The sequence below is a fragment of the Physcomitrium patens genome, chromosome 21 (genome assembly GCF_059467195.1).
Source record: "Physcomitrium patens ecotype Gransden chromosome 21, ASM5946719v1, whole genome shotgun sequence".
Taxonomy (NCBI): Eukaryota; Viridiplantae; Streptophyta; class Bryopsida; order Funariales; family Funariaceae; genus Physcomitrium; species Physcomitrium patens.
In genome coordinates this window covers 12,126,385-12,140,947 of record NC_143430.1, presented here as the reverse complement: position 1 = coordinate 12,140,947, position 14,563 = coordinate 12,126,385, and the positions used below count along the sequence as shown (strand labels likewise).

The following is a 14,563-nucleotide window of genomic DNA, read 5'->3' as shown; positions in this document are numbered from 1 at the left end:
CTCTTAATCCACTTTAACATCTCTTAACTTTGTTTATGACAAGAATCTAACATAATTTCTCAAGAAAATGGATAGAAGAAACTCACTTGGTAAGTATTAGTTAGCTAAAGACATTTGTATTGCTAGTGCACCACATACATTGTTAGTATAATTCTTTCTTCATTTTTGCATACAATTGTATTTGCATTTGATCTACTGTCAAGAATCCAATTCTTATTCTCAATACCACTTTAAGAAAATACTTTAAAAGCTTATTCTATCTTTCAACTTGGTATTAGGTATTACTTGCTTTGTTCAACTAAGATTAATGTACCCTAACAACGACCTCCTCCTAAAGAAATAGTGCAAATTGTCAAGTTGAGATGCATCTCTTGCACATTAACATTAACGCATCGACAAAGTGAAAGTGAAAAAAGTCGGGGGAGAATAAAGGTAATAGGAGGGCGAGCTGCCAGGTCAGCTGCCTTCTGACGTCAGCTGTCCACGGGGAACTCGCGTTGAGGCGCTTTAGTGAAGGGAGTTGTCTCAGAAAGCGAGGCTGGAGGAGTCTCGAAGGTTTGGCGTACTCCGAGTCGCAGCAGATCAATGCGGGGACGAAGGCGCCCATTGGGTGCTGCATTATCCCAAGCGATCCTGCTTCAGTGAATCCTCGTTGTGTTTGTGACACTTTGATGGGAGAGGTCGATCTGAAGGGGTTGTCCAGGCACGGACCCCGCCGCATCTGGTAGGGCCCAGTGCGCGATGGCGGAGTGGCTGTGTTTCGCAACGGAAGCCATGTTGGTGGGGACATTGCATCGAGCCTGGTGGTAATGGCGCTGTGGACCAGCGGGAATGCGGTGCTAGGAAAAACCATTTGTCTTCACTTGAGATCGCTAATTGGCGAAGACTGAAAGGTGGGGGTTCGCGCCTGGAAAAATTTGGCAATTCCGGCGCTTAGTTATACAACAGGTGCTGGCTTTCGGTGACGAGAGAGTTAGTTACAAGATCTTTGGATGGAGATGCTGGTTTCGAAAGGTTCCGTGATTTGGGAGTTTCCTTCGTGTCGCATGGGGTCGTCGTAGAGGTCGATTTAAAATCAGACCTTAATTTTTTTGAGGGCTCCTATTCTACTAGGGTTTTAGGGGGCTTTCTAGTGTGCAGAGTTTCATTTCGAAGCTATTGTTTTAAGACTGTAATCTAGGAAGGTAAAGTTAGTTTTATTAATAGAAAATATGTGGATGGGTTGATTTTTTTAAGGACTTTTCAGACCACTGAATATGGGCATGTTGCAGGCGGGTCTAATGAAAAGCAGAAATAATTTGATCTGAAGATTTAAAGGTGCAAGACACTATGTGCCTTAGCTAGTTCGGAGCAACTTCACGGGTTGCGAAGGGGGTAAAGTCTAAAAACGAGAAGCAGACAGGGGACTTGATTCCACTAGCCTGAGATGCAATACTTTATTTCGCTAACGACCAGTTGCCGATCTATCTGAGTTATTCCCTGATGGCTTGAAAGTTTAAGGTCGATTCTCCTCCAGTGTTTCACACAAGTATGGGTAATTTGGGTTTTCCCTCTCAGTTCATCTGAATGGTCGGCTGTCCTAGGACATTGGAATGCACATTCACTCTCGAACGATGTTGTTACTCCCTGCTATTTTAAGCTCAATGGCTGCATGAATTCTTGGGCTTTTTCCTTCTCGAACTTTCTGAATAGCCTTGTGCAATCAGCCAGAATCTGACTGACAGCTAAATTCTCGGAAGGCAAAAGAACCGTGACAAGTTTACATATATAGCCCAGATTGGCTCCCGCGTCGGAAAGGCGCAGAGACTAATTTGGGAAAGTAATAAACGAGAAAACAAACTGCTTGCAAAGGCAAAAGAGAGGTGCTGACTTAGAGCAATGCAGATTTGGAACGCAGGGTGATTCGCAGCATCGCAACCTCAGGAGCTCTGATGCTGTACCAGGCTCCACTTGCACGCACTTTTTTCGGGACTCATTGGAGGCCTTTTGGTCCTCGTGTGAGGTGCCGCACGGTGTCGTTTTATTCTCCCATTGAACCAAGCTGATCTGACTGCGATGGTTCACATTCTCGTCTGACACAGTACGAAGGGGGATGTTGCGGCTCATTTCTGTGGAGCCGTTTCTCCGGGCTTTTAGAAAGTTCGTTGTGCAGTGTTAGGGTGTTGGCGCCCAAGACTGCGTGGATTTGTGCTGCGATTATGCCTTTGTTTGGTTTCGATTAATTCTGAAGAGTGAAAGAGTGGACTCTGGTCTGGAGTGGGAGAATTTACAACGCGAGGAGAGTTTTGTCCCTGCTGACGTTTCATGAGGATGGAGTTCCTGCCGGTTGGTGGGACGAAAGTGCTTCACATCTTTTTGTCATTGGAGTTCAGGTGTGTGTCTGAAGGAGAGTGCATAGTTTTGGGGTTGTGACGGTGATGCCCTTGGTGTGAGGATGGGTGGTGAAGATGGACTCTTGGAATGTTAGCCGCAGGTGGGGAGGGTAGGCTGCTTGATTCAAGTGAGAAGTATAGGGAAATTCTGAAGGTGGAGTATGATGGCGCGTGGGCTGGACATTAACTATGAAGATCCAGATGCTTCGACGGTGGTGCAAGTGGTTGTGGGAGAGGCCCACACACTTGCTCTCACAGGTGAAGTCCTGCTCATCGGTCTCTTAGTATATTCAAGTGGTTCAGCTTCTGGTCAAGAAACTTAGTAGAGGTTCTATGCTACGGGACGTTGCAACACTTGTTCGGTATCACAGAGTGGAGCATGGAAATGCTTAGCGAGGCACGTGCTAATTTAATCTAAAATAGAATTAGAATGTAAAGGCAAACACAACTATTTTTCATGGGATGTTCTCCACTCACGAGAGATCTTATCCTGGAAACCGGATACCGCAGCGCTCATAATCGAATGGGGAGTTGTGTATGGTCACAGTTTCGAATACCCTTGATTCTGCCGCATTACCTTGCATTTTTTCCTGTCAAATTGGGCTTTTGCGAGCTTCAATGACGGACCATTTTGATTTTAGTCATCACTAATACCCACAGAGATTGGGAATAGAAAATGTAGTTTACGGTCTTGAGTTAGCTGTAACCTTATTTTTGTGGTGTACAGCCAGCGGCAGTGTATACACATGGGGCCGAGGACAGTTCGGCCGCATGGGCATGGGAGTTTTTCAAGATGAGCTCGTACCAACGCTCATTGAGTTCGAAGCAATGGCGATGGAGCACGAAGATAGCCCCTCAAGCTCAGCACACCCAACCGACTGGGATTCTGTCAAAAGATCAAGAATTAGTCAACTCGCTGCTGGAGCGTATCACAGTCTTGCTCTAGCAGGTCCTTCTCCTTTGTCACTAAGTTCTCAGCTTCTTGCTTTTTTCTTTTCTTACGTAAATAATTACATTTGACGTGCAGTCAATCGAAGCTTGCCAAATTACTGGTTTGTTGTGATTGTTGAATGGTTGCAACAGGTGATGGGTCGGTGTGGTCATGGGGTTTCAATGCCTGTATCCTACTTCAAAATCTACATACTTGGTTTGAGTGAAAGCAGGTTGTGTTAATATTGTCATTTACAAGTCTGAACGGTCATGGTGGGTTGATTTTTTCAACCGAACCCCCGAAATTGAATGAATGCGTAAATTCTATATGGATTTCTGTGCCGCTCCTTAATTGGAACATGGACGGTCAGCTGGGTCGTCAAAGAGCCGCATCGTATCCGGCACTTATCACCTTCCCCCGCTCCAGCAGCTTCTCATTCGACGAAAGCCAAGCGAATTCTACTTCTTGGAACGAAGACTGTCGCGATTCGGATGGCTCAAATCCCAAGGTACTTACTCCTTGTCTCCTGTTTTGCCTTTTGGGAATAGGCAGTGTATCACAACCCATTTCCCAGTTGTCTTTTCAAGCAGTTAACTATGCACCTCAGGAGGTTATGACATTCTGCAGGTTATGGTAGTGGAAGCTGGTGGCATGATGTCAAGCGCAGTCGACGATGAAGGTGGATTATGGCTCTGGGGTGCAGTACCCGAACCATCTGCAGGAGTGCGAATCACAGATTCCGATCAGTATTACAAGTCGGAGTCCTTCGAGCTCGCCAACATCAATCAACCAGAGCGTGTCCTTGCGCTAAGAGGCCTTAAAGTACGTCGAGTAGCTTGTGGGAATGAACATATATTAGTGCTGGTGGATGGACCTGATGGAATAGCATGCTACTCTTGGGGAAGCAATGCATACGGCCAACTTGGCCTCTCAGACTTCGAGGCGCGCGACGTTCCCACGCAGGTGACAGCCTTGGCAGCCCACCAGGTTGGCGTTATAGTGGACTTTTCTTGCGGAGCTTTTCACAGTGCCATAGTTACCATGAAAGAGGATGACTCTTCTGATCATGGAGGGGATTCAGAGAGCTCCTCCATGGCGGGGAGGATGCACGTCGAGCAAGGCATGGCTTCTCCAAGGCTACGGGCACGAGTGCCATCGGATCAATACTTGGAATCGCTTGCATCGCCGAAGGGAAGAGCTCGGCAAACTGATCGACAACAACTTGGGTATCCTTACAACGCTGCATCCAATAATGGCTTCCGAAACCATAGTTCCTATGGTTCGCACAGTGATAGCAATTTTCGAGGTCACTTGCCAACCTCCTCCATGGCAAGCTGGATTGGGAACGGAGCAATGAGGACACAGGCTTCCAAAAGAGACGGCCTTGGGGACGGCGATGTGAGGCTATCGACGTGCTGGACATTTGGACAAAATGAGAATGGCCAGTTAGGCATTGGCACATGTGAGAATTCTCATACTCCTGTCGCGGTGGATGCATTGCCAACTCACGAGAGGATACAAACCGTTGTGTGTGGCTTGTTTCATACCGCAGTCGTGACAGATTCCGGCGACGTTTGGGTGTGGGGAATGGAAGGAGGTCTGGGGCAATGCCCCGGGATAGGACCTCCAGGCTCTAAAAGCGGTGATGCCCTGACACCAGTGCGAGTTTTCGGTGAGTCCTCAGCAAAGTGTAACCGAATAACGGGTTCGAAAGGAATTGCTTGTGGAGCTGCGCACACTGTGACGGTTTCCAATGGTGGGAGGGATCTCTGGGCTTGGGGGCGTGGTAAGAACGGCGTTCTTGGACTCGGGCATCACTCTGATAGCTGGTTTCCGAGTCCCGTGTTGTGGCCGCCGGGATGTGAATCGTCCAGGGATTCAGATGCAGATGGTCCCTACGATGCGTATCGGAAGTCGTCGAGTCGAGCGTCGAGTAAAGGCGGCTCTCGCGGCAAAGGGGATGAGATTAGGCCATATGTTAGGGAAGTGGACGACAACAAGCCTCCTCGAAGCAGCTCGTATTCTCGATTGCCAGCAGAAGCCGAGCAGTACGTTCGGGAAGTACGCGAGGTGGAGAGCAGACCTCCTAGAGATGGTCTTGCAATTATCAGAAAAGCAATGGAATCCCCGGGTCGGCCGATTCGAAGGGGGGATCAATCTCCAGTACAAATTTCTCGAAGAGGAGACCTTTCACCAGGCCAAGGGTCAAAGAGAGGAGACTTGGTGTTGGAATTCCCGGGACGGTTGTCAAGAGGTATGCAATCTCCGAGTCGACCATCAAGAAGAGGCGACCACTTCTGGCCTCCAATGCAGCCCGAGCCAGAGAATCCTAAGAGCTTCAGAAGAGAAACAGGTATGGGAACATCTCTTGCCGAGCACTGACACTGTCTTAAGTGTTTGAGATTGCCGCGCTCAATTGACCACCTTGAGGATGCTATATAGGAACAGAACCTTCGTCGACAAGCATTAGCGGTTTCAAATATCAAGTCGGAGGTACACCATTGCAGTCAGAAGATGTTTCATCCTTGAAGGCAGAGCTGATCGAGTGTCGTCGTTACACCGAGAGTCTCCATGCGGCGATTTACGGAGGAATAGAATCGTTTCCTATTCCTCTGACAGGAAATAGCTCAAGTCCTCATGATTCCAGATTCAATCCAAGAAAAGCAATTGGATTGGGATCGCAGAACTCGGCTCTACAAGACTGGCAGGATCATGTTGAAGAGGCACCACTTGAAGAGCTGGTAAGTCGTTAATACCCCGTCTCTCGAACTCCTCTATGCTAGCAGTGAAGCCATCATCATCCTAAAGCATTGTGACTTGAACATGCGCAGGCTAAGCTGGAGCAATTCTACAAAGGTATGCGAAATCGGTTGAAAGATGTTTTGTTTCAAAGGAAGATGGAGGACTGGTGTCGCCGTGTCATGTCCGGCCTATCTGCGGGTTCCTATCAAGATCCTCCTCCAGTTCGGGAGTCTTACTCGGCTCAAAGCACACCATACTTCGAGGAACCTGGAATGTTGGCTCAACAGAGGACAGGCGTAATGAGTGACAGACGGGAGATGCTTTCTCCGGCCGCATTGGCTGCTTCTCTTGCAGAATTCCGAAAGCACTCTCAGCACCGCAGATAATTCGTGCTCTTTCTACTTCTTCAGAGAAACGGCAAGCATCGGTGAGTTCTGACAGTTCTCGACGCGCTACAAGTGTAATCGAGCTTCGCAATGAGAAGATACCATCATGTGGTGATGACAGGTCAGAACATTACCCTCCGTCACTTGACAGCCAACAGTTTGTACCTGTGTCTCAATATTGGATAGGGTGAAGTTGGCTGTTTGCATGTGTAATTAGTATCGACCACTATTTCGACGACCTTCCCTGCGAACGCTAGCCTTGTGGATCGAGTGGCAGATCCTCTGAAGTGCTTTGAATGCATAGAGGATAAATGTAGATCTAAGCTTTTTGGAAAAAGAGTGGGCAGGGACCCTTTCCTGGGCATCTCAATGCCGACATTTCAAGTGCTGCATGAGTACCTCTCGATTAGTGGGTTTCAAGACACCGGAGTTGAACATCTCATAGCTGAAGGCTATTGCTGATCTATGGAATACGTTTAGTGGTCTATGTTAGTGATGGCTTTCAGCAGTAAGAAGTGCACTTCTGAGAGTCTATTGTGGCTTTTCTCCTTCTATTAACATGGGAAGAAGAACTACGAAACCCTTACCTGATCAGGTAGGAAGATGTAAACCACTCGGTGACAGTGCATGTGGGTTCTTTTGCAAGTATCAGCATGGGAGGATGCAAGATACGTGAGTTTGAAGCTTAACTTCTGCAGTTTTTGGCAAAATGTAACAATTTAAATTATGAGTTGGATTTTTACAATTGTCAGAAATACCAGGAAAAACACATTTAAAACTGTATCTTGCTGCCTTCATTGTCTATGTTATTAACGTGGCAGACAGGAATTGAAATGCATTTTTAGCAGCTCACTTTTGAAGTTTCAAAACTAATAACTTAACGAACTATTTATTTAAAGAGTGTCGGTGATTAAATGATTGTCGAATTTAGTTCAAAGAGAAAGTCACTGACATCACGCACCACCTCGTATGAAGGGTATGGCGCTGTTTCTGACCGTGTGGAGGGTGTTGAGGTAGAGAGTCTAGCGGGTGTTGAACTTGCGGGGGAGCTCTCGTTTTCTTCAACGTCTGCAGAGAGCCGCACCGAGCAGGGGTACCATGTTATGCCATGCAGTAGCAGGAGCTGAAAGCTGTCCAAATTAACCATCGTATTTTGAGTTTGCAGGCCACTAAGCGTTGGAAGTTCCAAATCAAATCCTACTCATCATCTCTGACGAATTCTTTGCCAACAATGCGGTGTTGCGAGCAAGTTGGGTTGTCCGCCTCACATAGTTAATGCGAACTTCAGTTTGCCATAAACTGCTTCCGACCCTTGTGCCCCCGAGATTAGAAGACCGTGTCGCTGTGAAACTAGAACCGAGTGATAACCTTCAACGGTCGAAACCACTCTGAAAGACCTTGTCTTGCTGGAAGTGGAGATACGCATCCGAAACACCCACACAAGCAGCACACTTGAAACCCATCGTATGCGCCTCCGAATCCAGGCATCACCACCCAGCATCAGCTCTTATTCACAACCTCAAGGGATTTGCTGATGTGGGATCAGTTTTGTTTATGACCGAGTGATGTAGTTGGTGAAGAAGGAATGATTTGTCTACTGTCACATGAAAACGCAGGTGGAGGATTCCATTGAGTCAAGTACTCCTGATATCCTGGTTATGTACTGACTGTAGGCTTGATACTACGCAAATGAACAGTTTCCTGTGTTCCTTCCTTATCAATTGCTGGTCATGTCTGTGTTCATTGTCTTGGGCATGCTTTAACATGAATGGAGTCTCTTCAACACCCAACTTTGAGAATCAACTCCCAAACTTGGCATTGGGGTGGATGAATATTTAAGAATCATTTTCTTTAGATACTAACACCGTAGCTCTGAAAATAATATAAATATTTATTTGGTATTATTATTTGTTCATTATTTACACAAAGATATGAATTTAAAATTGAACAACCTCATAGTAACAACAATACAATCATTTTTATCATTTCAAACTTGATTTATAATCTTTCATTGTGTTTATGACCTGTTATTTAATAATACATTGTAACAAAAATCTATGTTTGACTAATGATTAAAACTCTCTTAAAAGTCATGTTTTAAAAGATAGAATAAAAAATTCAAAATTAAATTTTTTACAAATGTAGCAAGATTATAATGAGACATTTATCATAACAATCTATTATAAATAACTAAAACATTCCAACTAAGTAAATATCTTTTATTTGATTAAATCAAATAATAAACTTCTACAAGTTTTTTGAAATATAAATATCTTGTTTGTATATTTACTTTACAAACTATTTAAATTTCAATTAATGATCTAAAATATAAAACAAATTAAAAGATTATTAATATTCTTATTAAATATATTTTTTTATATTTTTATTGTTAAAATAAAATTTAATATCTTATTATATTTTTATTATTTATTTCAATAATTTTAAGAGGATTAATAAAAAATATTTTTTAAAATATTTAAAATTACTAAATTTGGTATATATATATATTTTCTATTTATTTTGATTATTTATTAAAGATAATAAAATTTTCTTAAGATTCCTAATATTATATATAAAATTGTCACAAATACCTAGACTTTGATATTTGGCTAATTAAAAATGAACCAATCATTGAACCAATATAAATAGCTAGTTGGCTCACTAAATATTTAGTAGACTAGTTGTAGCTTAAGTTAATTGTTAAAACCGTAAGTTGCTATTTTATAATATTTGAGGTATTTGCAACTATTGATGCATGCATTTGGATACTATTGTATGCATTTACTAGTTATTGTGTGAATTTTGTTCTTGCTTTTTGTTGTATATTTTGTTAAACATTTCATTATGCATTTTGCTATTTAGTGTGGACAATATAAAAGATGAGTATAATGTTGACAAATGACAATTTGTAAGCAATTCTATTAATATTCCAATTGACATTGATTTCAAACAAAATAAAGTTGTTAATGCAACTTAATTCAAAGATGATCAAGTTGTCTCCAAATATAATCCAATCTATATTAAAGTAACAATGTAGATTATTTATTCTTCTAAATAAATGTCAACTAAAAAGAAGAAATCTTCATCTTAGATATAAGATCATTTAGAGGTTGTCAATAATTGTCCAACTTGCATGAAATAATGATTGACAAGTTCTAAAAATGTATAATTGACTTTGAATGGTGTTCTTGCCAATCATTTTAAGATTGTTTACAAGATTGATGAGAGTAGTGGTCTTGCTTGCAACTCAACTTATATATCATTATTCTATACAAAAGTTATAGACTATGACAATGTTATAGACAATAATCAATGCCTCAAAGTGTAGAAAGCCTTAGTGTTTTGGATTGCAAATGATAAGAAATCACTTAATGTTATTGAAAAGCTAGGTTTTAAAAATCTTAAAAAGACACTTTATTATCATTATAGAATCTTTTATTGTAGTATGCTAAGGAAGGTAATGTCATTGACATACTTATAATTATCCAAATAATATGAATAGATAGAAGTAAGTAAAAATAGATTAACTTGATAATATCTTAAGAAAAATAATAATGTTATAGATAATAATCAATGCTCAAAAGTGTTAAAAGCCTTAGTGTTTTGGATTGCAAATGACAAGAAATTACTTAATGTTATTGAAAAGCTAGTTTTTAAAAATCTTGTAAACATACTCTATTACCATTATAGAATCTTTTATCATAGCATGCTAAGGAAGGTACTGTCATGGATATACTTATAGTTATCGAAATAATATGAATTGGTAGAAGTATGTAAAAGTAGATTAATTTGATAATATCTTAAGAAGAAATTTTTTAGAAGCTTCATAGATGTAGTTTAATCTTTATACATGTTTATAGGTAATTGATAGATTAGAAACTTGGCCAACAAATTAGTCACATGTTATACATATTGGTGCACAAATAGAAAACTTGCCTTACAAGTTAAAACATATATCTTAAAAATTTGATAGATGTTGGAGATCCTTTAAAAGATTGCTTTATAACTCTTAGATAGATAGTATATATAAAGACAAGAGTGAAGCCTTCTTCACTCTTATCAACTCCTTTCTTGCTTCTAGTCTAATTTCAAGAGTCTTTAGTTTTTAAGTCTTTAGCAATAGCCATTGCAATTTTTTATTAAATATATTTACTTTCTTATTTTTAGTTTGTCATCTCTTTTTATCAAGGACATGAATCTCAAAGAATTAAAATTTCAATACATCTTTATATTACTAAAAAAGATTAAGAAATCACTCAAAGATAGTATAATATTAAAATAGAATGACTATTGCCAAAGATAAGCAAAATTTAGACTCTTAAAACTAGACTAAGAACAAAAAAAGTATTGATAAGAATGAAGAAGACTTCACTCTTGCGTCTATATATACTATCTAATTAGGAGTTACATGGTGATGTTTTATAAGACTTCTATGGTGATTCTTTATTTTTCTAATCTACCTTATTTTGTCTTATTTATGGTCCTAAAAATATATAAAAGCCCACTTTGCAAAAAAAGTAGAATTTGTATTTTTAATTTTCTTATCTTTTGACTATTATTTATATTTTAAAGATAATTTTATATAATATTTTGAAATAAAAAATTTTATAATATATTATTTTCTTTATTTTTTTACCTATTAGCCATATTACATCATGACATCCATTTTCTTTAAATCTATGCATTTTCCAAAGTGTACCAAGTTTTCTTCATCACATTGATGTAGAATGCTTTCATCTTGGTTAAATTCTTCATCTTCAATTTTCTCTTCTATTTCCATTTCAATTTCTTTTAATAAATTTTATTCTTCATTAAAACAAATATCTTCACTTTTTTTTTTTAAATAACTTAATTTGCTTACCTGTTCTAGGTATCTTCAATTCTATCCCATCAAGTTCTTTTAATAAATATATTCCATTCTCATACTCTTGTTTGATAACATAAGGCCCAAACCTTCTCTTTACAAACTTCTTTGTTGTGCTATGTTTATTGTCTAAGCTACTATCATAAACTAACATCCAATCACTATCTTCAACTACTTTAAGTCATAGTTGATGTTTTTTTATCAAATCTTTCTTTATTCTTTTTTCTTATTTCTTTCAACCTATTTGTTATTACTTCAATACCATTAGGTCTTCTTTCTAATTATTACATCTATAATACTAAAATTTCTTTTCTATTGAGATCATCCTTCCAAGTCAATACATCTCAAGTAGGTACTACCTCTTTTATTGGCATTATTGGTTTTTATCCATATATTAATTCAGAAGGCATATAACTTGTTATAAAACTATGAATTGTGTAATTAGCCCATAGAGCAAATGATAGTGGTTTAGGCCATTCATATGCTTTACTATTGTATGTCTTTACTAATGCCTTATCAATAGGCAAATATTTACATTGATTTTTATCATTACCTTCTGAATTATATGCTATTATTGAAAAAAATTAATTTCTATTCAACTAAAGAATTCTTGTGCTTTCCTTGCATTCAATTTATTTTTACTTTTTGTAATTTTTTTTAATACAACAATAACAACAAATAACATCTTTCAATAAAAATAGGCATATATCTTTAGTACCTTTTATTTTTAATGCTTGTCTTTCAACCATATTTGATAAATCTTCTCATACAAGTATCAAATATTTTATTTTTCAAAGTTCCATAAGCATTACTACTAAATCTACTATCCACTTATAATATAAAGTTAAACAATATGTTGAGTGTAATCCATCTTGATGCAAAATGTTTGAATATACTTGACAAGTCTTACAAGATCCCACAAAATTTGCTATGTCTTTGTGTATATTCTTCCACCGATATTTCTCTTTCAACTTAGTAAATGTTCCTCAAATATTCCAATGCCCAATCTACTAACTCTCATGGAATTCTTGAATGATCTCTTATTGAATTTCAATTTTATTTACAATTTATTGTGATATTCTACTCTTTTTATTTGGATGCTTTCATGAAAAATTATTTTGAAGAAAACATCCATATGCTTTCCTTTGAATTGTCTTAAATTCTTTGTCCATCCAACCTTCTTGCAATATTAATATACTTAAATATTTTTCTATATACAACTATTTATTATCATATTATTCTTCTAAAAATAATTCAAGTAGTGTAGCCAAATACAACCTATTCTTTCTTGCACTTAAAGTTGAATAAAAGTTGGCGCTAATATTTTTTTCATCATCAATCATATCATCTTCACGATCATATCATGCTCGTGATAACATATCTGCAATCAATTATTCTTTCTTGAAATATGCTTGAATTATAGATTCATAGACTTTATATATACAATCTATCTTAACATTATAATATTTGGTATAGAACAACTAGTAATCATGCCTAATAATGGTAAATAATCTGATTTCATAACCACCATTGTACCAATCAAATATTCTTTTTCATTTTTCATTGTGGTTACTATTTTTTATAATTCACTTTTTATTTTTGTATAAGCCTTTTGACAAGGATTTAAAACTTTTACTCCAAATCTAACTAAGTATTTATTCTCTTCTTTATCATCTTGTTCAATTGTTTTTCCAATTTTTATTAAACTAGCATCAACCATTAGTACTATTATTCTCTTTGAATCATAATTAATTTTTTTCAAAGTTGGTGGTGAAGAAAGGAGTTTTTTCAACTTTTTCATTATCTTATTTTTCTCAATATTCCATTGAAACCTCCACCCCTTCTTTAATAAACTATATAATAGCTTTGCTATATGTGCAAAATATAGAATTGAAATGTGATATAAAATTCATGATCTCAAAAACCTTTGAATCTCAAATGTATTTAAACATTCTTTCATCTTTTGAATTCCGTCTACTTTTTTTATTCATGGCTTGCACCTGTACGGTCCACATATATGTTTGACAACCAAAACTTCTTTTATTCCAAATATTGATTTTGATTCCAATAAGGTTAAATGAATCTCTTCTAATCTTGTCAAAATCTTTTGATAGTTATCAATATGATTTGCCACAGATTTCTTACATTGCTTTCAATCCAAAATTTCATCTTTTCTTTCTTCTTCACATCTTTTAATTGAAACATTATTTAGGAAAGATATTTTTATACTAAAAATAAATTTTCTTAACACCTTATGTATTCTATTCATCATGTGTGCTACAAAATTAGTAGCCTTTTGTGGTAATATGCACATTTTGACCAATCTTAATGGTATCTTTATAGTTATTAAATCTCTATTTTGCATTGCCAATTGAAATTGATCATATCTTGAATAAAGATCTCTTATAAAATAAATTTTTTTCTTTGAAAATACTTCTACAAACTTATTAACAATTAGACTTAAATCCATGTTTCTAATAATTATTTTATTTATCAATTATATATCTTGAATAAACCTCAATGTCCCATTTTTCTTAAGTAATATGAACCATTGATTGAAATATGGTACAATAGATGGTTCCAAAATTTCCATCCTAATCTTTTTATATAGTAATTTAATTAGTTTTGGCAAATAGGCCTTTGAAATTATAATTAGCTTCAAATTCCATAATTCATATAAAATTGTCAAAATAACCATATGTACTACAATACTTGGATCAAAGCACCCTATTTCATGTGATTTAAATGCAAACGCCTTATTATGTAGTAAAAACATTTCTTTAAAATATCATTCTTTATCCTTTGGCAAAAAATTCTCATACAAATCTCTTAAACCATCTAATGCTAATTTATCTTTAAATTTAAGACCTATTTTTCTTGAATCTCTTAAATTGGATTACATAAAAACCTTCTCAACTTTTTTTTTTAAAATTTGATGGTAGTAGCAATGCCACTAATTTAATCTTCTTTGCAAAAGTCTTATATTTTGTATTCACCTTCACTTTATATTTATCTACGTATTCTTTCATTACATCATAAAATTACTTAGAATACATGTTTATTTCCTTATCACCATCTTTAAAATCTAAATCTAATAATATTTGCAAATTATCCATAATATCACCAAAGTAAGATTCTTTAAACATCCTTGATATATATATATATATATATATATATATATATATATATATATATATTTAGCTTCATCAATCACTCCACATATCTTCAACTCATATTTCATATTTTTGACATTTTACTTTTTTATTCT

At 37.1% G+C, this 14,563-nt stretch overlaps 1 protein-coding gene across 15 annotated transcripts; it reads left to right on the top strand.

The window, feature by feature from the left end:
• The first annotated feature begins 525 nt into the window (after positions 1-525).
• LOC112274125 (uncharacterized) lies at positions 526-8,152 on the top strand. 15 transcript variants are annotated; one of them, XR_002967328.3, is made up of 9 exons: positions 527-893; positions 1,272-2,630; positions 3,100-3,321; positions 3,456-3,491; positions 3,674-3,811; positions 3,911-5,656; positions 5,746-6,044; positions 6,135-6,552; positions 7,597-8,152. XR_002967328.3 is itself a non-coding variant. In XM_090245622.1 (9 exons), the coding sequence occupies exons 3-9, from the start codon at positions 2,534-2,536 to the stop codon at positions 6,429-6,431; spliced, it is 2,835 nt and encodes a 944-aa protein (XP_090101748.1). In that variant the 5' UTR covers positions 527-893; positions 1,272-1,500; positions 1,885-2,533; the 3' UTR covers positions 6,432-8,152. The 15 variants fall into 15 exon arrangements, 11 of the variants coding, with proteins under 11 accessions (XP_024359080.1, XP_090101748.1, XP_090101747.1 ...); XR_012216334.2 differs by having other exon boundaries at positions 7,084-8,152; XM_090245622.1 differs by having other exon boundaries at positions 1,272-1,500; positions 1,885-2,630; positions 6,135-8,152.
• The last annotated feature ends 6,411 nt before the right edge of the window (positions 8,153-14,563 follow it).